We start from the raw sequence: 22,985 nt of genomic DNA on the forward strand, positions 1-22,985 counted from the left end.
TCCATGGTTCATGGTAATGACATCCTTGCTTCAAGATAATATAGATCCCTTAAGAGGCACACTTTAAACATTTTCATATTTGTTCAATGCAATGCTTTTGAGATCGCTTTTTTCACATGATGAATCTGTTGGGAGTGTACAGATATATTTTTAATGAAGCCATTTGCACTGAAATTGATGCCCAGTCTGTTTTATGCCTCCTGTCCACAGTTTACAGATGACCCAACAGTGGCTGTGTGCAACGACAGCGCAGGCTCTGTGTTTGAGCTTCACTTAAAGTGAGCGCAGAAATCCTGTCACAATGCCGATATTTACTAACTAGGACAACACAAACCTTACACTGATGCTGCAACCACAGTTTTGCATGCAAAGGTGAAAAGTGGTTGGTTTTTGCTCTTCACCAGCGAAGAGGGAGGGCAGTCATATGGCATTGTTACGTTGTCGCATTGTTGTGTGAAATTGTGCCAGTTAGCGGAAAACGGGTCGATGACGCCGCGTGCGTGTTGTGTGCTGCACAGGAGATCTCTGGGAGTGAAGACGTGGGACTCGCGCTGTCTCTTCAACAGCGAAAAGGGCCAGGTGCGCTGTGTGGAGCCCCTGCACCTCCGGGAAGAACTCTCTGGACACCCTGTGGCACAGCTCCTTCTGCTGGCCATGGTTTCACTGCGAAAGGTGGGAACCTCTCTTCTGTAACATATTCCCACACAAGGAATCAAACTCTAAGGCAGAGCTGGTGTCTTGAAACTACTTGCCATCGATCTGCTTTGTTTTGTCCACCTCCCTGCAGCTTCTGATCGTCTGTCAGAAACCTGAGCCTAGGGTAATCCACGCTTCGCCTCTAAAGGTGTGTGTCCTCCTTGGTATGCTTGGATTCGAACAGAACTTCAGCTGGTACTGAGAACTGCAGTAGAATGAATGTACAAAATTCATTTGCACAATGGAAATCAAACTTTCCACTTGAGGTGGAAGAGGACTGAGTAAAAAAGTGATGCAGGTGTAATAAGGATATCTGTTAATTAAAACTGCATTCTTACATTCTTTTGGGAAGAATTTACTGTAAATGTGATGGTGTGTAGTATTATAAAATGAGCACTTGTCCTTTGTAGTTAGCAATATCATATTGGAATTCTCAATGGATTTTATGTGGTGTCTGTATAGTAAAATAACAATGTAAAGGGCACATAGTGTCGTACAGAATGTGCTGAACAATCCAAGCAAGTGCATTTATGTGAGAATTGAGCATTTTTATATACATTCATTACATTCAATACATTCATTGTTTGAATGAGCAAGCCTGCCAGATAAATTCAATTCAATTCATTTATTTGTATAGCGCTTTTTACAACACAAGTTGTCACAAAGCAGCTTCACATTGTTCCCAGGCCTGAGACCCCCTGAGAGCAAGCCTAAGGCAACAGTGGCAAAGCAAAACCTAATTTACAGGAAGAAACCTTGAGCAGAACCGGGCTCAGAGGGGGAGCCCATCTGCTTCTGGCTGGCACTGGGCAGATAGAGTTAAAGACAAGTTATGCAATGTACTTTAAGACATTTACGATTGATAGACAATAGTAATTAACAGCAGAGCGATTATAAGAATGTCTCCTAGGATGTCCAGTTCTTGGAACGCAGCTGGTTTTGATGGGCAGGGCAGCGAGGTAGCAGGACTGGAAAACGGGATGAGACGCTTGGGCTACAGCTCCGGACAGGAGCCCGGAGCAGGGATAGGAAGCAAACAGTGGTTAGTGGATGATAAGAATGGCAGGGATGTAGAACAGAGAGGCAGGAGAGGAGGGGCAGTGAAAAAGGTGCCAGTGTGCAACAAGGAAAAAACCCTGGCAGGCTAACATTATGGCAGCATAACTAGGGGACGGGAGGCAAGGGACCGGCATAGTCATGAGGGCGACCCTAAGACAGTCAGCACCAGATCACGGCACAGAGTCCATGTAAGCGATGACCACTTAGTCCACCAGAGACTCTATGATCCACGCCAGCACCAGGCCATGTCCCTCAGCTGAAGGATTTACTATATAGATATGTTTTGAGCCTAGACTCAAAGGTGGAGAGAGAGTCAATAAATGTTTAAATATCAGAGGCTTTGATGCAAGTACTGTATCATACATTATTGAGAATGGTAAAGATACTTAATGACAGTAGAAACACACACACACACACACACACATGCATGCACATGCACACCCATACACATCATGCCTTAGTTTCACTTTGTTTGGTAGAAGTTGACATATGGGAATATGAAGAGTAATCCTGGAATGAAAATAGCAGACTGTATGTAACAGTCAGTAAGCTGCAGATTGTGTATTTATCTCGTATAAATTGCTGTATTGAAGTTGGTGCCGGATAGCAGTGATGCTGCTGACAGATGTGTGTTTACATCTCTCAGGCTCACGGTGCCTGTGTGCCCAGCCTCTCCTGGCACTTCCTGCGGTTTGGCGGCTCCACTGACCCTGTTCTGGCATGCTGCCAGGGCTCCTCCATGTGCCTCTACCACGTGAGAAACTTTTTCCAAAGTCTCACATTCCAACCGCACTGTCAAGCCCTCTGTTACACGTTTCCTTGCATTAAACAAGTACAGCAGTTTGGTATTGTGTTTCAGATCACAGGGAGGACTGTCATGAGCCATGAACTTAGCTTGAGCTTCTTTGGCAAAAATCCAATGTTTTTACCTTAAAGTATTTTTATAAACATCCATTGTTATAATTGGATAGTAATGGAAATATTCAGTGTTTTAACTGGACAATATGTCAAATATAAGTCCCTTTAGGTAATAGGGTCTGCTAAGCAGATAAAAAATGTAGCATTCTTATTGTAGCTTGTACTTATGACAGATTAACAGCAATCTTACAACTTGTCATAAGACCCAACTAAGCTTTATAAAGCCATGCTATCATTAATGAATGTATGAAGTTGTGACTTACAAAAGAATATAAAAGATAGAGCTTGCCATTTAAGACCCTATGCTTCTGTGGTCTAATCTTAAAGAGCTGTTCTTCATTGATGAATGGAGACCTGTGTATTTAAGGCTTCAGTTGAGACTATTTTTGAGATGTTTTTCAGCTTCCTCCTGATGTAAGCACACAAAAAGTTAGAAACACGTCACATACACGTGCACTGTAATTTCTAAAATATGAAATTGTTGTGACAGATTTATGGAAACACCTTTTTTTTTCCAACTGCAGGTCAAATTTGCAAACGAAATGCTCACAGTGATCAAACTGAAAGAATTCAATTTCCATTTTGAAATTGTTGACTGCAAGGTGAGTGTTAATATGAAAAGGACCATTCTCTCGAGAGTGGTCCACTTTTTCTTCAGAAACGAAGTCTGTATTTGTAACTTGAATGTTCATTCATCTTTTCTATGGTAATGGTAAAAGGCACAGCAAACATTTTCATTGAGTAGGCTAGTAACGTTATAAAGGCTTATAATTCTTCAAGTATGACCAGTGTCAGTAGCTACACTGGATGATTCTCATTCCTTTAAGTCACTTCATGAGTTTCAGAACAAATCAGTAGTCATATTTTGTGCATTCTTCCCTGCCCTTTCTCAGTGGCTAAGGTCCAGCACCCTGCTTCTGGTGGACAATGGAGAACGGCTGCATGCGGTGGACAGGCAGTCTGGGGAGGATCTACAGCAGATGGAGATGGAGAATATGCAGCTAGTCACCTTTGCCCACTCATCAAGTGATAAGGCCACAGGAGGTGACAGCACTGCAGTGCCGGTACGTCAGAGCCTGTGCACACAGGGAGGGAAGTCGTGAAATATAAAAATAATATTAATACACCTGTTTGTATGTATCTATTTTATCATAGTTTTATCATACACAGAACTGTCTGTACAAATTTGAATTTGTACAGACAGTACAAATATAATGTAGATGTCAGAATTTCCACATTATTCAGGTATAGATTTAGCTATATAAATTGGTTGGACACCAACCCCAGGAGACTTTGCTGTAGGGATACAAGTACTGCTAGGCAAGTTTAAAATGTTATTCATTTGTATTTTAACTTAAAATGGCATATTCAATTATATGATTTGGATTTAAAATTTTGATGTTAAATTTTGTTTGTGAACATCAGCCTGATAGCCAATCCTTGTCTTTTCAGGTGGATTATAAGAGGGTTGCTTACCAGTCAGTCTGTGCTTACGGTGGGCAGGTTACTTTTCTGGGGACCAAGGTAAACATCTTACGGCAGTGATGGCAGAAGATCAGTATGTGACTTCACAAGGTTAAGACCAACAAGGTCCACAGACAGACCTCTACTCTGGTTTTGTTGATGCGATTCATCACCTTTGCTGCTTTTCTTCTCAGTCTGTGCGAGTGGTGTCTTTGAAGACATGGGAAGAGGTATGGCTGTGTTGTGAATCCTAGGGCAAATTGTCAATCATTCCCTCTCCTCTCTGCACTGTTTTTCTTATTTCTTTGGTCTGTGTGCTCTCTCTTCAGAGGCTGGACTGCTTTGTGAGGGAGGAACGGTATGAGGAGGCTCTGGCACTTGCGTGGAAATTCTCAGAGGGCAGCGCCAGGGCAGCTGTGGGTACGTCACAATCACAGCATTGCTTTTGAGGGCAGCGTCAATGAGACTTCTAAGTTCTTATTATGTTGTCGTAATGTTGAGGGAAGGTTATGTATTAGCAGGGATGAAAAACTGCCACTGACATTTCAGTGGGTTAGTTTAGGCAGTTGTTATTGTTTTCTTCTTTGCATCAATGGTTTTGATTTTCATTGTTAAAGGTCTTCCTGGGAACAAGGAAATGAAGAAAGCAATGGTGGATAATAAGGTAATGAAATGTACTCTTCCCCAGTCATTGCTGTGGTTCATTTTTATTAACACTCATATATGTTTAAGTCTGTGCTGGAGTGCTCAGTGGCTGCGGAGAGAGTAAATACAGAGACTCATATAAAAGAAAATGTGGCTGAAACATGCTGCTTGATTCTTCAGGTGGTGGAGCTGTTGTTGGCCTATATAGACCTGTCACTGAGGAGGTGTCCAGAGCAAGGCAAACTGCAGGTTATGGAGGAGCACTTTCAGGTGCATCATGGGAAATCACCCGTTGTCTTTTGTTTAATTATTTGAGTCATTTTGTTGCATGTGTGGAATTTTAAGTAAAGATAATATTTTGAGGTTAAAGCTGTGTTGGTAAACCTCAACGCACCAGTCAGTTTGCATGTAGGACACAAGTCCACTCACTGCACCAAAAATGACGCCCATATATTCATTTCAGTATGCTTCGAACATAGGCCTGCTCAAAATGTAATGGAGAGATGATTTTTGCTTTTTCATTGAGAATCAATTTGTTTTGGAAAGTTTAGAACTGCCTTTCAAAATGTGGCTACTCTCTGATCAGGGGTAGTTCTGTATTTGGTCTGGTCTCTAACAAAATTTCTTCTTCGTCCCCAGAAAACAATTCCTCTTTGTGTGACGTGCTGTATTAAGTTCAACAAAATGTGAGTATTATACATTGGCTAAGTCCAAATCACCTGCTTGGGCACGGTGTACCAAGCAGGTGTAACTCCAATGTTTCTCAGTGCCCAGGTAATGTGACAGTAACTGAGTGCTGATGAATGTCTCATTTGTGTCATAAAGGAGGTTGTAACTGTGCTATACACCTGCTGTTGGGTAGATGCAAGGACAATGGAGACCATACATCTTGAGTGTAAGAGAGACCTGATGTTAACAAAGTTAAAGCTTTCTGTTCTCTCTTCATATACACAGAAAAGATCAGATTTCCCTTCATGACATATTTCAACCAAGCTTGATTAGAATTGTACAAAACATATAAATTTGATTTCATTCTGTGCACTTTCTGTAGAAGTTCAGCAAGAATAAGAATAAGAATAAGAAATACTTTATTAATCCCGAAGGAAATTTGCGTGTCACAACTGCACTGTCCGGCACACATCAAAAACAACAAAAGAATAAATTGAATAAAATAAATAAAGAGGTATAAAATACAACAAATAGAAAGAAGTTCTGCAATTATGCGTTGAGAAGTTATCGTGCATGTGCTATGATTATATACATAGTATAAAATGAATTATGAAGCAAGAATAAACAAGGGTACGGTTATTGCTATTATACAGTATGAAGTGCAGTAGAAAAACAGTTATTGTTGTACAAATATGCAAAACAATGATAACTGTATAGATGTACAACTGTACAACTGAATTCAACCATGAAAGGCATTGTACACAAAATAAATAATTGAAAAAATGATTGATTGATTGAAGAACAACATATAAACAACTCAAGCAAAATCATTCCAGGGAGGGACTTTGCTTTAGGTGTGGACTTCACAACAGACCTAAGTTCACTATGATGTCAGGGTAAATGTTAGCATGGACAGTCTGTTTGGTGAACTCCACCTGAGATTATTCACTTAGGGAGAGGGGAAGGTAGGTGATGAGGACCTGTCCAGCATGGATTTTCCCTTTGCCTTGGATGTGAGTGATTTTTTAAGTGTTGTCTTTATTGTGTGTATGATGCAATGGGGGTGTCTCTGTGTCCTTTCTCCTTACCACCACAGGGAGGTGCTGTTCACTGATGTGTATGAGAAGTTGATTCACCATGCAGTGGCACTCTGGGTGCTGTTTGAGTGTCTGCAGCCCCACATCTCTGCCAGCCGGCTGACCAGCATCCCCCCACCAGTCATGAAGGACATGGTGGGTCATTATGAGGACCAGGGCATGACGGAGCTCCTTGATGATCTTATACCCCACCTCGATGTCATGACCCTTGACTTTCACCAGGTGTGAGAGATGTCCTCTGGACACCATTATCTCATTGTGCCACCTCACTCCCATATGTAACTTAATATCTTTCATCTAGAACTGAATTTGTACTGGCGCCAGTATTGTGCTCATCATTTTTCTTTAAATTAAACTGGTAACATTTTAGAAAGTATTATTGCAGATGTTCTATTATGACCAAATAATCAGCTCCTTGATTCCTTTCATCCTCAATCTCGGAGGTTTCAGTTGGTAACAGGAGGTACCAGTGCCTGCTGCATTTCTACGCTGACGATGGATGCTTTGCTTTAGGCCACACCCCTTAAATAATATCTATAATGACACGGTAAATTAAAACACTTATAGCTTCAACAATTGCAGAGACTTGATTTTCAATGGGATGCACACTGAGCTGACTCTTTGGTCCATATATTAAGTATGTGGTATTGTTTTCAGCATTAAATGCTGACTGCACATCCACAGAGGCACACTGGAAGCCTTTTGAAAATATTGTATGAAAATGGCCACGGTAGGGTCAACCTAGTCTCTGCTACATTATCTTCATTAGTTTGGATTGACGCTGTTCACATGTCTGGTGTTGACAGGGTATGGTTTGTGTTTCTCAGGTTGTCAGTTTATCCAGACAGCACAAGCTGTGTGATGCTCTGATCTTTGTGTTTAACAAAGGAATGAACGATTATGTCACTCCCATTGAGGTAGGTCTCTGGTTTTCTAAAAATCACCTTATACACACATAAATATGTATGGCATGTCTATACGTGTGTGTGTGTGTGTGTGTGTGTCGGTGTGTGTGTGTGTGTGTAAACTGTACTACTACTAATGTAAAATATGCTAGCAACTAACTTCAAACTTACTGAGGGCCATGCTGAGGGTTGTGAATAAAATCAGGGGCCAGACATTTATTACAATGATTATTACAATGAATATTTTTTTATTGAAGAAATATAAGTAGGCTAGTAACTGCATTAAATAAAAAATATTGCATGGATGCACATTTCAAATATTATGGTTTTGTGTTTGTGGGTAATTCTTACCACCAAAACTGAGTAAAATGGTAATAATAGTATTTATCAAGTGCTGAACAATGTTTTTGTATAAAATGATAACTGCACAATTAAACAAACCACGTTAGCATCACAGTAGCCTACTTTTGTCTGTAACAAAATAACAAATAAGGTCTTTGTTACCAGCATTGATTAATAAAGCAAAATAGTATTTATCAAATGCTGAACATTTTTTTCTATAAATAACTGCACAATTACACAAAACACATTTGCATCACAGTACTTTTGTCTTTTACAAAACAAATAAGGTCTTTGCTACCAGCAAAACTGATTAATAAAGCAAAATAGTATTTGTGCTGAAAAGTTTTTTTTTGTATAAAATGGTAACTGTACAGTTAAACAAAACACATTTGGATCACAGTACTTTTGTCAAAATGAGAGGCTGATATTCACAAATGCCTGCTTCTTGTCGGGGCATACAACATCACATACCTTTTCAATACAGTTTTTTTAATAAACTCTCCCTCTGTGAACGGCTTGCATGATCTTGCTATTTCCTACGCTATTATAAAGCTTGCCTTCAGAGCTCCCTCTGACTGTTGATGCGAGTAAACATGTTTTGCTGTTGTTGAAGCTTGCGTTTTAATTCTTTGACTTTTTGCAGCCGCCGTTCGATGTCCGTGTTTCCATAATGCTCGTGCTTCATTTCAAAATGCCTCTGAAGGTTATAGTCTTTGAAAACTGCCAGTGACTCTTGACATATGAGACACACTTGCTTTTGTTTGAATTTGAATATTCTGTTTCCCATCTTTCTTGAAATTGTCGCTATTCATTGTCCAGTTTTCTTTTTTTTGGCCATTGTTTATGCTAGCTCCCTTCAGAAAGGCAGATAGCATTACGTAGTTTTTATTGTAGACTAATTCTCTTATTAAAGTGTGAGACTGGAGCGCGGCAGCACCTCCTGCGTTTCAGTGTTGTATTGTAACGGACGTAAATTTAAACACCCGAGCATGGGCCACATTAAATTTATTGTCAGAATTTATTGGCAGGCCTGATTAAAAGTCGTGGAGGACTGTGTCTGGCCCGCAGGCCTTGATATTGACATATGTGTACTAAAGCATACTATTCGGCTGACTGCTATGTGACAAGTCCAACATAAGGACAAAATACAGACATTGCTGTGGGGGAACCATTACAGAGAAGGGCAGTTGGTTTTCAAGCTTCTTTCAGGCTTCTGCAGCAGGAATGCTATTGTTGGGAATTTTCTCCCTTCGTGGGAACCAAGTCAGGACTGGCGAAGTAACACACTGATCACCACTTTTCAATTGAAAAAGATTTATTTCGATGGCCAAAGGGAGACTCGCGTGGGTGCAGTGTTCCAAACGAATCTCGGCATAACGGCCACAAGTGAGGGTTTAAGTACCTTGTCCACAATATACCAAATGGCTGGTATGAACATTCCCATTGGGAAGTGCATGTCACACCTGGATGACCTGGGGACACCCACTGGGTCAGCTACTGGGGACATCCCTTTGAACCCTATATGTGGCTGGCCGTCTCTAACAGTCAGAGGGCTATTACAGAGTGTGTGTGTGGTAATGTAAATACAAAATGTAGTTCAAATAAAATGCAGTTTAAATAGAATGGAACTGGTTCAAACCTATCACTCTCAACAAAATAGCTTGTGGTGTATAGACTGAGAGAGAGGTCTTGAAACAAGGAGAACCTGGAGGGGAGGTAAAGCATCTCAGTCTTAGCCAGGTTAAGCTTTAGGTGGTGGTCCACCATCCACTGTGAAATGTCCTTCTGGGAATCTGAGATGTGCACAGAGACCTGTGTGTCAGATAGCAGAAAAGACAGCAAATGTTGAGTGTCGTCAGCATAGAAGTGGTATGAAAAGCTATGGGTGGAGATGGTGGAGCCAAAAGATTGCATGAAAACAGAGAAGAGGAGGAGGCTGAATACAGAGCCCTGGGGTCTAGACAAACCACCATTCCAGGACACCCTGAATGAGCATCCAGAGAGGTAGGATTGAATCCAAAGAAGAGCAGTGTCAGAGATCCACAATGTAGCCAGGGTGGACAGAAGGAGAGTGTGGTCCACTGTATCAAAGGCTGCAGATAATGTCCAGAAGAATCAAGACTGAGGAGTAGGAGGTTGCTCTGGTTGATTGAAGAGCTTCAGTGATAGAGAAGAGGGTAGTCTCTGTTGAGCGACCAGCCGTGAAGCCAGGAAGGGGTAAAGAAGCATGTTCTGGGAGAGAAAGGAAGTTAGTTGGTTAGCCACTCTGTGTTCTAGTATGTTCTCTAGTTTTACAGAGAAAGAGAAGGAGAAAAGACCAGTCAATAACTGTGGGCATCAGAGCCCTCAACCACAGAAGGCGGGGTGAAACAACTTTTCTTGAGCAGAACACAGTAGCCAACTAACCCTCTCTCCCTCTGTCTTCTGTCAATTATTTGACAGGAAATGGTAGGCGGCATGGCCAGTGCTTCTCCTGGAGTGAAACCAGGTAGCAATTTAGTCTTGTTTTTTACCACATAAACCCGTTCTCCATATCCTCTGAGCTCCATTAATGTGCTGTTTTTAAAGTACTCTCTCAAAAACAGATCACAGCTCTCTCTCTCTCTCTCTCTCAAATACAGTGCCTTGAAAAAGTTTTCATCCCCAACCCTTTTTTCACACAAATGATTTCCACAACCTGAGATTTTGACTAGTTAAACTAAGATTTTATTTATTCATGAATCACTCAACTCTGCAACAGTGCAGCCCAAAAAATAAATAAATTATAAACCTTGATTTTTTTAATTCTTTAATGAACTGAAATGTCAACAGTTAATAAGTATTCATCTCCTTCTTTAGTACTTGGTTGAACCACCACCACACAGCTATTACAGGCAGCTTTCTTATTGGATAAGTCTCTAACTTTGCACAATGTGATGGAGCAATATTAGCCCATTCCTCCTTGCAAAATTGCACAAGTTGTACCAGGTTAGTTGGGGAGCAGCGAAGGACAGCAGTTTTGAGGTCTTTCCACAGACGTTCAATGCGGATAAGGTCAGGACTCTGACTGGGCCACTCAAGGATGTCAGTTTTCTTCATTTTAAGCCGATCCAGTGTTGCTCTGGCAGTGTGCTTTGGGCCGTTTTCCTGCTGAAACACAAACTCCCTCCATGTATCTCCATGTATTGTGCAGCGTTCATCTTCCCATCAATCTTGACTAGACTGGCAGTTCCCTGCTGCTGTGGGGATGGTGTGTCCTGGCTGATGTGCAGTGTCAGCTTTACACCACACATTCTGCTTAGTGTTTGAGCCAAAAAATTCCACTTTAGCCTCATCAGACAATGAGAGCTTCTGCCATATCTTTAGTGTCTTCCAAGTGACATCTTGCAAAGTCTTTACAGGCAAGCATGTCCTTTTTCCAGCAACTGCTTTTTCCTTGCCACTCTTCCATAAAGGCCTTTTTGTGCAACAGCTTGGAGATTGTTGACCCAAGGACATCATTTTCAGCTGCAGCCACTGACTTCTGTAGCTCGGTTAGAGTGACAGTTGGCATCACAGTAGCCTCTCTGACAAGCGCCATTCTTGTTTGGTAACTAAGTTTAGAGGGGAGGCATGTGTGGCAGCGTGGCTGTAGTTTCATATTTCATATGATGAACTGCACTGAGCTCCGAGGTATGTTCAACCATTGCAATGTTCTTGTATCATTCCCCAGATTTGTGCTTCTCCACGATTATATCCCTCACTTTTTTTGAATTCTTTTTTATCATTTTGGTTTGTTCAATGGAAAATCCAACCATACTGTTTGACCTTACAGAGGGGGAAGGTGTTTATGCTTATGAAGTAATTCAAAACAGGTGATCCATTAATTTCCTACTGAGGTGGCGACCACCAACTAATTGGATGAGTTTATAAGACAATATCTTGCACCTGAGCAAGGTTAGCCTTGTAATTACGAAGGGTATGAATACTTTTTAAATATCAAAGTTTTAGTTTTATTTTTTTTCCTAAACTTTTGAAAAGTTTTGGATATTTCTTTTGATTTATCAAGATGTAGAATACTATGTAGTCCAGTATATATGTTAAACTTACTTTAATATATTTTAAATTTGGAATCTGAGACAATAAAATAAATAAAACAGTACTGGAGGCTGAATACTTTTTCAAGGCACTGTGTATGTAATACACACACACACACACACACACACACACACACACACACGGGTTATTGTTCAGGTCTATTAAAAAGTAAGTGTCATTTGTTTTCTTATTATCCAGATAAACAAGTGATGGTCGGAAACAAAATGCTCGTCTACATAAGGTAAAAAGAAAAACATGCATACATTGTATTTAATACTTTATCTTATGAACAAATTGTCTGTGGCAAGTTATTATTGGTTTGCCATGCAGTGATTTTAGTAGCAACAAAAGTTTGCAGTCATGACCTTTCAGATCAGAATGCAAAATTGTACAGTAAATGGCAAAAGCTGATTCATAATTGTCTAGTACATAGAACAAAACACTTTCTATCTGTTGTATTTTGCCACAGGACCTGTTAAGGCATCTGTTGAAGAAGGAAAGCAGGGTTGACTGTATAGGAAACGTACCATGACCTAAACCAAATTTGCTCTTTTTCCTCATTTAGCTGCTGCTTGACTGGTCAAGCGTACCCTTTTGGTGTCCTCCCTGACAACATGGTGCAAACTGTGAAAACACAGGTGAGAGCTGAGGAGTAAATAAGACAGTAGTTGAGGTCCCAGGATGTGCGAGTGTAGCCAATGTGCCCGCCTTTTTTTCTCTGGAGCCACTTTAAAATCTTGGATCAATGTTAATTTCCCATCACTTAAAGCGGAAGTGCTATCCTGGGTCAGTAATTAGATTTTTTTTTTACACACCTTTTTGAACAGACCCAAGACACTGAGTTATTGACAATAACTCAAGAATTGACAACTTACATATTGTGCTGGTTTGTTACTCTAGGTGTTTACTTGCCTGACAAGTGTACAGGCAAAGGACATTGAGGGGAGCAAAGGACCTTATCCATTCATCCGCACCCTGCTCCAGTACAACACCAGAGAGTTCCTCAACGTGCTTGCTTTGGTAAAACTGAGTCATGGTCATCTATGTTCCAGAAGACCTTAATAAATTTTTCCTTCGCTTCAACAGTTCTTTAAACATGTTAAAAAATATACAGTCATGAGATTCCCTTTTACATTAGAATTTTAGGTATTTAGTACTTTAACAGACATTTTTTGTTGTTTGCTGTTGTGGAAACAAATCATATGTGAATTTGGAACATCCCTGCAAGCATCATGCACATATGATCTGAACTGTATTTAAGTAATTCAAAAATATCAATATATGTACACATTTATGGAAAAAGTACAGAAGACGTTTACATATTTAACAGACTTAATTGCATTGTCTAATCTGAAAAAGTATTCCTTCTGGACATCCATTCATGCATTTGTGCAATGCAATCTGTTACTTCAAAAGAGTACATTCAGTCCTAAATGGAATTATGCTGTTCACTGATACTGTACCTCTCCGCATGCATTTTATAGGCATTTGAAGATGTGGACCAGGACCAGCAAGCAATTGAATTTCGCCAAAGAATAATAGACATCCTGCTACAGGTGAGTCTTGCACAAAAACAAAAATTCAGCATTAACAGTTGGATACTGGTGCAAAAAGACTGTGGTATATATTAGCGGTGTCAAATTGATGCATATTTCCTATTGGAGTGCAATATCCATAAACGCTGGGGATATTGCCAAGTCAGTCTCTGTATTGGCCAACAGAAAATCTCTCATGGAAATTATTTTCTGTTTTGACTCAAGGTCTGCTGTGTAACTCCGTAATAGTGAATTAATTCTCTTTTCTATTTTGATGTGTCCAATATATATACCCAGAAAAGTGGTGAATGTCCCCATTACAAAAATGAAATGCAACCTACCTGAAGACAGTGGTTTGTCAGAAGTGCCACAGCACTTGATAGACATGCGTTTCATGTAAGCATCATTGTGTTATATTACCACAAATTCCAGAATCTCAGTCCAAGGCAGATCCCAAATGCCAACCACCTCCCTCCCCCACCACCACCACTCAGACAGAAGGTGGTGCTCCAGACATTGATTTGTATTCACATGATTAAGTCCCCATCCTTTAAAACATAATGATTTCTTTATTTTCTATCATTAGTTTGCATGAGTATTTGTATGTTATTTCACTCAGACATGCAAATACTCATGCAAACAAACTTAGGTGGGACATAAGTGTAGTTCCTCTTATTTAACTGAAAACTCACATATTCTGACAGAGGTTTTTTTTTTAGATGATTCCTCCAGTATGGGAGTGGAGTATAATCTCCTATAATATGGGAAGTGGTATATTGAAGATCTGTGCTTGCAGGTAATGCTCGAGAGCACAGACTTCAGTCCCTCCCAGATCGGTAGTCTCTTCACCTTCCTGGCCCGCCAGCTGGCCAAGGCTGAAGACACCCTGTTTGTCAACCAGCAGCTCTTTCACCAGGTCAGTGTCCTTGCTCTGGTCTCAGGATGTAGGGCTAAGGTGTTCTAATGCTGAAGGGGCCAAGTGTACTGTTCAGTATTGTTTAGAGGCCTCATTTATCAGCCATGTGTACAGGGGCGTCAGACCACGTGTAATGGTGGACCTGACTAACCAAAGCCCTGCCTGTATGGGGGGACCTCCAAAAGCCTCGGAAATGAATTGATTTTGGTTTCTAATTTTGATACATTTTGTTATTATAGAAATAAATAATAACTTCCATGATAAATTTTGCTTATCTGCCTGTTTCCTTTATCTGTTCATCCGCCTGCTTCCTGCCCCCACACCCCCCCCCCCCCCCTCCCCCGACCTCAGAAGCAACAGTGGTTTGATCCTCCAGTGCGCAAAGGGGGGGAGGGGGGGTGTCAGGAACACTACTGTGTCTGGGGCCCACAATTTGGTGCTATGCCTTTGCATGTGTACACAGAAAGAACTGCATGGATTTGCGCACACATACATTCTCGTGTGATTTATCAGAAGATGTAGTAATAGGTTGCACACGTTTTCACACACAATGCATAGTTTCTTCTGAGAGAGAATGAGAGATGCAAGGAAAGGATAATCCCACAATCTGACTTGCCATGCTCAACTATAGGTTTTGCTGTTGGTTGTAATATTTTGTTGTTACCAAAGTTCAGCAGAGAGATTTACTTGAAGGTAAAATCATGTGAACACTAGATGTCACTGTTACCATTCTTTTTCAATCCAGGCGCTCGACTTTTTGTGTAACCCAGAGGACACAACGCAACATGCAGAGAGGCAGCAGGTATTAATAGAACCTACACTTATGTTTTGATGCATGCATGGGAAAGTGACAGTACATTAATATATCAGTTGGGAAGGAGCAGCAATACTTGAGCAGGGAAACTGGTGTAATTTAGGCACATTACAGGACCTTTACAAAAGTGGCTAATTTTATATGTTGTGCATCTGTATGGGAAAATATGCTAACTATAAAAAAGAGGCATTGGCTATCTTTAACAAAGGAAAACTCAGTGCATGATCAAAGATGTTTTAAGTATGCAGTAAGATGTGTGATGCAGTCTGATAGAAAGAGGAAACAGATTGTGCAACAGACATAAATTGCACGGAAAACCAGTGAAGCTGAAACAAAGATCCCCTGTACTGTGAATGAACCAGCTGTGTCACCACACGAACACTGCCAGCAATTCAGAGGAATGCTCTTCAGTACTCTGTGGGGTAGATCTCTGAAAAGCTGGTAGTACTTGATCAAAGTGTTCAAAAGGTATAGGCCCAGAATTATGTAAATTAATAAATTTAGTACCAAGCCTTTAGTTTAGTTGTCAACAAATGTCTTGGATATTTCTCTGAAAAATGACCACCGGTTTACTCTGCTGGTTTCATTGTATATTTATGTGTTAATGGGAGCTCGTTAATAGTTTTGAAGTTCAGTGGAATAATTGATTGTATTTGCAAGTGAAATGCATGGAAGGTGACTGGATAGTAGCAAGAATGCATCAAGTAGAAGAGCCTTAAAAAGGCCCATCTATGGATGCACAACGCATTCCCTCAAACACCTCCCTTGGATTTCATCAATTCCGACATGATTTCTAGTTAGCCATTATCACCGCAGTAGCATGACCCTACACTATGTTCCCTTAATTCTGTCTTGATTAAGAAATGGGCATTTTTCTTGGCTGTTCAGATTGAATTTTACTGGATGCTCTTGTCTCTCTGCAGGCCTTGCTGGAGCTGTTGCAGGCTGGCGGGGCTGCATACTTTGAGGAGACCAAGCTGCTCTCCATGGCAGAGGCTGTGCAGTTGTAAGTGATAATATACAATAACATAGTGAGAGGAAATGGCAAACCCACCTTTGTTGACAGCTCATCGCTGCAGCATTCTGGTCCTCTTCCTTCATATATGAGCCTGAGCTTAGATTAAAAAATCTGACATATTCATAGATGTAATTTTTGTATTTTGTAGATTGTCGGCTGTCTGTATGCCCATTGATTCTTGTTAATTCCTGTATGTTACAGGATTACTCAACCAAGAACAGTTGTAGGGAATAGGACAGATTACAGTCAATCTGCTGCACAATATTTGAAACCATGTCACTCTGTAAATCTAAGGGTTTGCTACACATTATTCATATGGCAGATTGTCTTATCCAGAGGGTCTTTAAGTAACTTAAGTAAGTGGCCACATAGATACCGAATCATTAGTGTAATACATAATGTTGGAAACATTGCTACATTGAGTGCCAACAGACATGCACTACTGTCGCCATTTTTAACAGCCAAGTTTGTATTGCTACAAACTTCAGACATCACCATGTTTTGACCACAAATCATGAAATGACTAATTATATTTTCATCAATAATTGAAGAAAGGAGGAACCTAATTTAATTGAAAGGGGCACAGCAAAAGTGCCCAGAATTAACAGACAAATATAATGTACACTTGTACAGTGTGTGTACTCTGAAAGCAATTTACCTCACAAGGAGTTGGTGATGAAAGTTATGGGTTTTTGTTTCCTTCTTGGAATGAACACAGAGTATTCACACACCCTCTTACATTTCACCTTCTCCCTTCAGCTATCAGGTGTGTGAGTTTGTGTATAAGCAGAGGCGCTTATATCACAAGTTTGTGACATGTTACCTGAAGAATCCCACAAAAAAGGTACAGCACACCGCAACACACTGAAAAGGCAATGATTTAGTATTAGCAAAATACTGAATGAAAATATTACAGTCACACTCACATGTATAAAATGATGGACCGTAAATTTTTAAGCAATGCATGTATCATTGTTATATCAGTGGGTGAAAAAGCTACAGTTAGAAATCTTGAGCATCTGCTGAGAAAACAGATGATCATTATCTTGCGATTCCATGATATGAGGACATTTCTTTGCAGGGAAGCTGGTCTCGACAGTGGGATGTCCTCCACAGTACATTGTCTTGTTTTCTGTCTCCAGGATCAAGCTCTTGAATATCTGGACATCATTATCACTTCCTCTGATCTCACAGCGGAAGAAAGGTTTTTGTTCCAAAACGAAGTATTCTGTAATCTACAGGTACTGCTCAACACCCTGCGTAGCAATCCAAAATCTGTTGCTCCTAAAAGCAGTGTTCACAGAACTTAAACTTTGCAGTGTAACCTGACTTTAGTATTACAGTATTAGCAAATATTCACATTTTAATTTTTTGTTTTCTATTGTACTTTTCATAATATTGGTGCTTGTTTCATCTGATGAAAATCCTAATTGTAATCTAAATCTAAACTCATATTTACATTTACATTTACATTTACATTTATTTATTTAGCAGACGCTTTTATCCAAAGCGACATACAAAAGTGCATACAGTAAGTATTAGCGACAGTACGGGGACAGGGTGTGTACAGTTCCACAATGAGACAGTTCTCAGCTGAGAGCAAGGTCTGTCTGAGGACACAGTACTTTCTAATTTATACAGCTACAGGGTATAGGGCAGCTAATAAGATCCAACTTCAAACAGCGCAGTAAGTACCAGAGCAAAGGCGGTAACAAGAAAACAAAACACAAAAGCACACAGCAATTTATAACAGTACTGATCCGATTGTGTGACAGGTCAGTCCAGGTAGACTCTGAAGAGATGTGTCTTCAGACCAAACCTCCCGCATTGCCTGTGCAAGGAGCGAGACGACCAGTTGCTGCTGAGCACAGGGGCCGGGCAGGTGTGTAGGGCTGGATGAGGTCTTGGAGATAGGTCGGGGCTGTCCTGTTTATTGCAGACAAGGTGAGGGTCAGCGTCCTGAATCTGATCCTGGCAGCGACAGGAAGCCAGTGGAGGGATTTAAGCAGGGGAGTAACGTGGGAGAATTTGGGGAGGTTGAAGATTAGTCGAGCAGCTGCGTTCTGGATGAGCTGCAGAGGCTGGGTGGTGCAGGCTGGGAGGCCTGCAAGGAGGGCGTTGCAGTAGTCCAGGTGAGGGAGCACTGGCCTGGACAAGGAGCTGCGTGGCGTATGTTGTCAGGAACAGACAAATCCTCCTGATGTTGTGGAGGAGGAATCGGCAGCCCCGTGACGTGCGAGCAATGTGCTCCTTGAAGTCCAGGTTGCTGTCGAGGATGACGCCCAAGCTCTTTGCAGATCGGGAGGATGGTATTGTGGTGTCATCGACGGTGATGGAGAGGTCTTGCAGGGGGGAAGGGCCGGCTGGGATGCAGAGGAGTTCGGTTTTCTTGAGGTTCAGCTTCAGATGATAGGATGACATCCAATTGGAGATGTCAGCCAGGCATGAGGAAATTCTTTCGTTGACCTGGGGGGTAGAGGGAGGGAAAGAGAAAAACAGTTGGATGTCGTCAGCGTAACAGTGATAGGAGAAGCCGTGTGATTTGATAACTGAGCCAAGTGAGTTGATATAAATTGAGAAAAGTAGGGGTCCCAGTACTGAACCCTGTAGTGAGAGGGGTGGGTGCAGAGGTGGAACCTCTCCAGTAGATCTGGGAGGATCTACCAGTCAGGTAGGACTTGAACCAAGAGAGGGCGGTCCCAGAGATCTCTGACACCTTTGAGATTAGTGTTTGGTGGTTGACTGTGTCAAAAGTGGCGGAGAGATCGAGGAGGATGAGGACAGGTGACAGGTCGGAGGCTCTGGCAGTGAGGAGAGCCTCTGTTACTGCCAGGAGTGCGGTTTCCGTTGAGTGGCCAGCTCTGAAACCTGACTGGTGGGGGTCCAGGAGGTTGTTCCTGAGAAGAAAAAGGGACAGTTGGTTAAGTACTGCACATTCCAGGGTTTTGGATAGAAATGAGAGGAAAGATACTGGTCGGTAGTTCATAACATCTGATGGGTCAGTGGATGGTTTCTTCAGGAGTGGTGTAACCAGAGCATTCTTGAGGTCTGTGGGGACAATACTAGAGATTAGTGAGGGTTTGATATTTGAGCAAAGAAATGGGGCGATCTCACCGCATACAGATTGGAGCAGAGTAGAGGGGATGGTGTCCAGAAGGCAGGTTGTGGCGTGGTGTTGGTGGTGGAGATGAGTTGAAGCACTTCCAAGTCGTTGATCGGCGTGAAAGAGGATAGGTGGTTGGTGCAGATGGTCATGGTGTTCAAGGGTGTTGTTGAGGACAGGTGGTTGGTGCAGATGGTCGTGGTGGTCAAGGGACCATTTACATGGGTTAAAGATCTCCAACCCTACGCCGGAAATCCGGCGTGCAGAGATTTTAGATCAGGCATATTAATAGCGTATACGGGCTCTGCTATTACTAGAGATGCACCGATCCACTTTTTTTCAGTTCCGATCTGATTCCAATACCTGAATTTGGATATCTGCCGATACCGAAACAGATACCGATACCAGAGCTCTTTTTTCTTGAATATTATTAGTACCGTTATTATTGTTGTTGTTGTTGGTATTATGTGTGAGGTTACATGAAGCTGTAGTAAACCACACAGCACTTTTTATTAAAAGAACCAAAAATATACAAAAATGCATTAAATTTAAATGTATTCCAAAGCAATTTATTTTTAACTGTAGTTTAACCCTTTCGCACGTAACTTATTTTTTATGCTATGTAGTGCTAGCGTGCGTGTTAGGATGCATGGTTCGTTATGTTTTCATTAGCGTTATTCTCATAGTTTTCAGTTAGCATTTGCTATATTTTTTAATGTTAAATCGCTGTTTCCTCAAAGCTAAAATTAGCTAGAATTTTTCCAATCTAGTTTTCTAATTGCACTGGTTTTAGCATACACGCTATAAACAGCTGATCACACGGTGTGACTGTACGTGCGAAAGGGTGAAATGCTCAAAAATATGTTCCCACGACTCTGTTGCATTTGACTATGTTAATGTGGTTGAAATCATCACTTAAACTCATGCTAATATTGAACAGCCAAATCCGATTGAACTGACAAAATTCTGAGTCAGGTACAGCCCTAGGAGCCTATTATACGATGCAGCACAACTTCCACCTCTCGGAATCTTGGCTTTACACGCATTACAAGTTTCTGTCTTGCTTTTCTGTGTTTTGGGACTAAAATATCTCCAAACTTAGGACATATTGAGTTGATAGCCAACTGTTAACGTTACTAGCTCACTCATTTGCGCCCTAATGGTGCAGCCTGTACGTCTAACTCATAGAATCCTGGGAGACAAAAAAAAAAATATGCAGACTACTGGATATCTTTGTAGAACTGTTTAATTATTAATTAATTAATTTGTGCCACAGCATTTTTAGCTGTGGGCTTAAAATTGCATTATTAGGCTACATATTTTTAAATCATAAAAACATCAGACTATGGAATCTGGATCAGTATATGGATCGGTAACGTCAGTCCGATATCCGATGAGTGAATTACGGCAGTATCGATCTGACGTGGAGTTTAAACCAATGGTACCCTGTTTGGGTGATGTACTGGCAGGAGAGCACTGTTCTTATCCAATCTGGAACTAGTTTCAACTTTATGTGAGGCGGTGCCAGGAAGTATTTGTGAGGACTGTATCAGTTGATTACTGTACAATAGGCTAGCATGCATTGAAATAGATGGAGCCTGGAACCGACACAAGCACAATAGAACGGGGGGTGAAAAATAAATGGCGATAGGCTTGGTTAGATGAAAACGGTAATGACGGACAAATGTTCGGCGTATATTGTCACAAATTAAATGAGCCCGGGAGCTGCTTTGCACCGTGTGTTTGAAAAAATACAGTATGGGACAAGTGGCAAAAGGTATTGTCTCGGCATGACACAGGTCCCTCACACAAAGCAGCTGTTCAGGCTCTTATACATCAACGTTGCCGGGAGCTGTGGTCACTGTTGCTGTTGCCGCTTCATACATCCAAGACTACATGTGCAATCATAAAGTCTGCATTTATAGCAGAACTGACCTGTCTTTCAGGATAGCGCCAGCGCTAGTTGACCTGTGCAAAACATCACAGGACAGGACTGCACTCTCCAAACTTAGCATGTCAAATACACAGGCCAGCTACCTGTCCACTCACAACACTGTCTGTCACATTAGGCAATGTTTAGCGCACAAGCTGTCGAAACAAATGTTTTCACTGAATGTTGACGAGTCCACAAACCGCAACATGGACAGAATTTTCAATGTCTTGGTCTGATTCTATGTTGATGACTTGGACAAAGTTGCAACACAGCATCTTGCTACTTGACCAACTTTTATTGAAGTTGCACTTTCCATTTTTAATAGCATTTAAGAAAAAAAGGAAGCACTTTTAATTTTAGCACGGTAATACAAAATTGTATTAATGGCTTTTTTTTTTGTTTTACAATTTTGAATTAAAGCTGTTGTTACTCCACCATCAACAGAAAAAATTTCAGGCTCAGAAAAATTTGTTGCATTGAGCTCTGTATTTACAGATGTTAGTTTGGTTTTTTGTCAAAATCGTGAAAGGGGAGATAAACACCTGTATTAGCTGAAAATTCATGCCACACTTGCAGTGTCTGCTGGACCTCCATTGGTTTTTTTTCCAGCTTAATTACAACGGTAGCTTAATGAATAGTAAATATTGATGGATTTAGAATCAGAATTATTCCATGTGTCCATCAGTTGCTCATGTAAAAGGCATCTTTCCAACCCTCAGCACCATGGATAACCAACACTAGGAGTGGATAACAAAAAATATAGGACATTAGCATGGATCACATTAACTTTGAGTGAAACAGTACTTGAATGAGACTGTGGCATCTGTGTTCAGTTGAGGCAGAAAGTTGGCTGTCTCAGACCACTGCTTGAAGTGTGACCATACAAACTGCCCCCCCCCTCCCTCCCCAGTTCACATAAAACATTATGGAGAAGCTGGCCAAAACTTCTCACAAAAATGAACAGAAAGAACAGGTGTTCAAAAAGCCAGAAATTTATTTTAGAAACAACAACAAACAAAAGGAATCAGCCTGAGCACACATTCAGCTGAAAAAAGCGAGCCTCATGCTCTCCAGACACACCTATGTTTAATATGCCTTTAATAAGGCGGGTGTGGCCAATTAAACAGTGAGCTGGTTCAAGGCAATTAGAAGACAATTACAAAACAATGAGATTGAGTAGATACATATCTGTTATTTAGTTGGACGTAAAATGGAAGATGGAGGATCCTCAGAAACAAACACAAATGACAACTAAAAAAGTCCATTTCCTGAAGAAAATGCAGTGTGATTGCAACCCGGTGGCAAAAATGTGCTAACGTATATGAGACAATCGCTAGGATGTGGCTGAGTGGTTGCTAGGGTGTTGCTGGGTGGTCACTAGAGTGTTGCTAGGTGGTTGCTAGGGCGTTACTAGGTCATTGCTAGGCTGTTGCTGGGAGGTTGCTAAGGTATATGAGGTGGTTGCTACGGTGTTGTTGGGTGGTTGCCAGGGTGTTGCTAATTGGTTGCTAGGGTGTTGCTAGGTGATTGCTAGGGTGTGGCTAAGTGGTTGCTAGAGTAAACAATATGGTCACTGAGCATTGCCAGAGCGATGTTGGGTGGTCGCTAGGTGGTTGCTAGGGTGTTGCTAGATGGTTGCTAGGGTGTTGCTAGGCATTGGCTAGGTTGTTGCTAAGTGGTTGCTAGGTGGTTGGTAGGGTAAACAATATGGTTGCTAGGGATACACCTATCTTTGGTGAGTGTTGGGTTACATGACCCAAAGCAGCATGTCAGGTCCTGTGGCTATTGATCAAATGGTGACTGAGTGGTGAGACT

At 41.3% G+C, this 22,985-nt stretch overlaps 1 protein-coding gene across 1 annotated transcript in view; it reads left to right on the forward strand.

Annotated features, from left to right (window-relative positions):
• LOC118772449 (vacuolar protein sorting-associated protein 8 homolog) overlaps positions 1-22,985 on the forward strand; it is a 43,369-nt gene that overhangs the window by 8,024 nt on the left and 12,360 nt on the right. Inside the window, exons 9-32 of the mRNA XM_036520792.1 lie at positions 211-278; positions 519-672; positions 788-844; positions 2,402-2,509; positions 3,198-3,275; positions 3,567-3,737; positions 4,126-4,197; positions 4,332-4,367; positions 4,467-4,557; positions 4,755-4,801; positions 4,963-5,052; positions 5,422-5,468; positions 6,548-6,770; positions 7,376-7,465; positions 10,238-10,283; positions 12,050-12,092; positions 12,417-12,489; positions 12,752-12,871; positions 13,336-13,407; positions 14,183-14,302; positions 15,048-15,104; positions 16,040-16,122; positions 16,894-16,978; positions 17,277-17,375. Of these exons, the coding sequence (XP_036376685.1) occupies positions 211-278; positions 519-672; positions 788-844; positions 2,402-2,509; positions 3,198-3,275; positions 3,567-3,737; positions 4,126-4,197; positions 4,332-4,367; positions 4,467-4,557; positions 4,755-4,801; positions 4,963-5,052; positions 5,422-5,468; positions 6,548-6,770; positions 7,376-7,465; positions 10,238-10,283; positions 12,050-12,092; positions 12,417-12,489; positions 12,752-12,871; positions 13,336-13,407; positions 14,183-14,302; positions 15,048-15,104; positions 16,040-16,122; positions 16,894-16,978; positions 17,277-17,375 (2,130 nt within the window). The remainder of the gene's footprint in view (positions 1-210; positions 279-518; positions 673-787; positions 845-2,401; positions 2,510-3,197; positions 3,276-3,566; positions 3,738-4,125; positions 4,198-4,331; positions 4,368-4,466; positions 4,558-4,754; positions 4,802-4,962; positions 5,053-5,421; positions 5,469-6,547; positions 6,771-7,375; positions 7,466-10,237; positions 10,284-12,049; positions 12,093-12,416; positions 12,490-12,751; positions 12,872-13,335; positions 13,408-14,182; positions 14,303-15,047; positions 15,105-16,039; positions 16,123-16,893; positions 16,979-17,276; positions 17,376-22,985) is intronic.

This window comes from Megalops cyprinoides, chromosome 2, assembly GCF_013368585.1.
Source record: "Megalops cyprinoides isolate fMegCyp1 chromosome 2, fMegCyp1.pri, whole genome shotgun sequence".
Taxonomy (NCBI): domain Eukaryota; kingdom Metazoa; phylum Chordata; class Actinopteri; order Elopiformes; family Megalopidae; genus Megalops; species Megalops cyprinoides.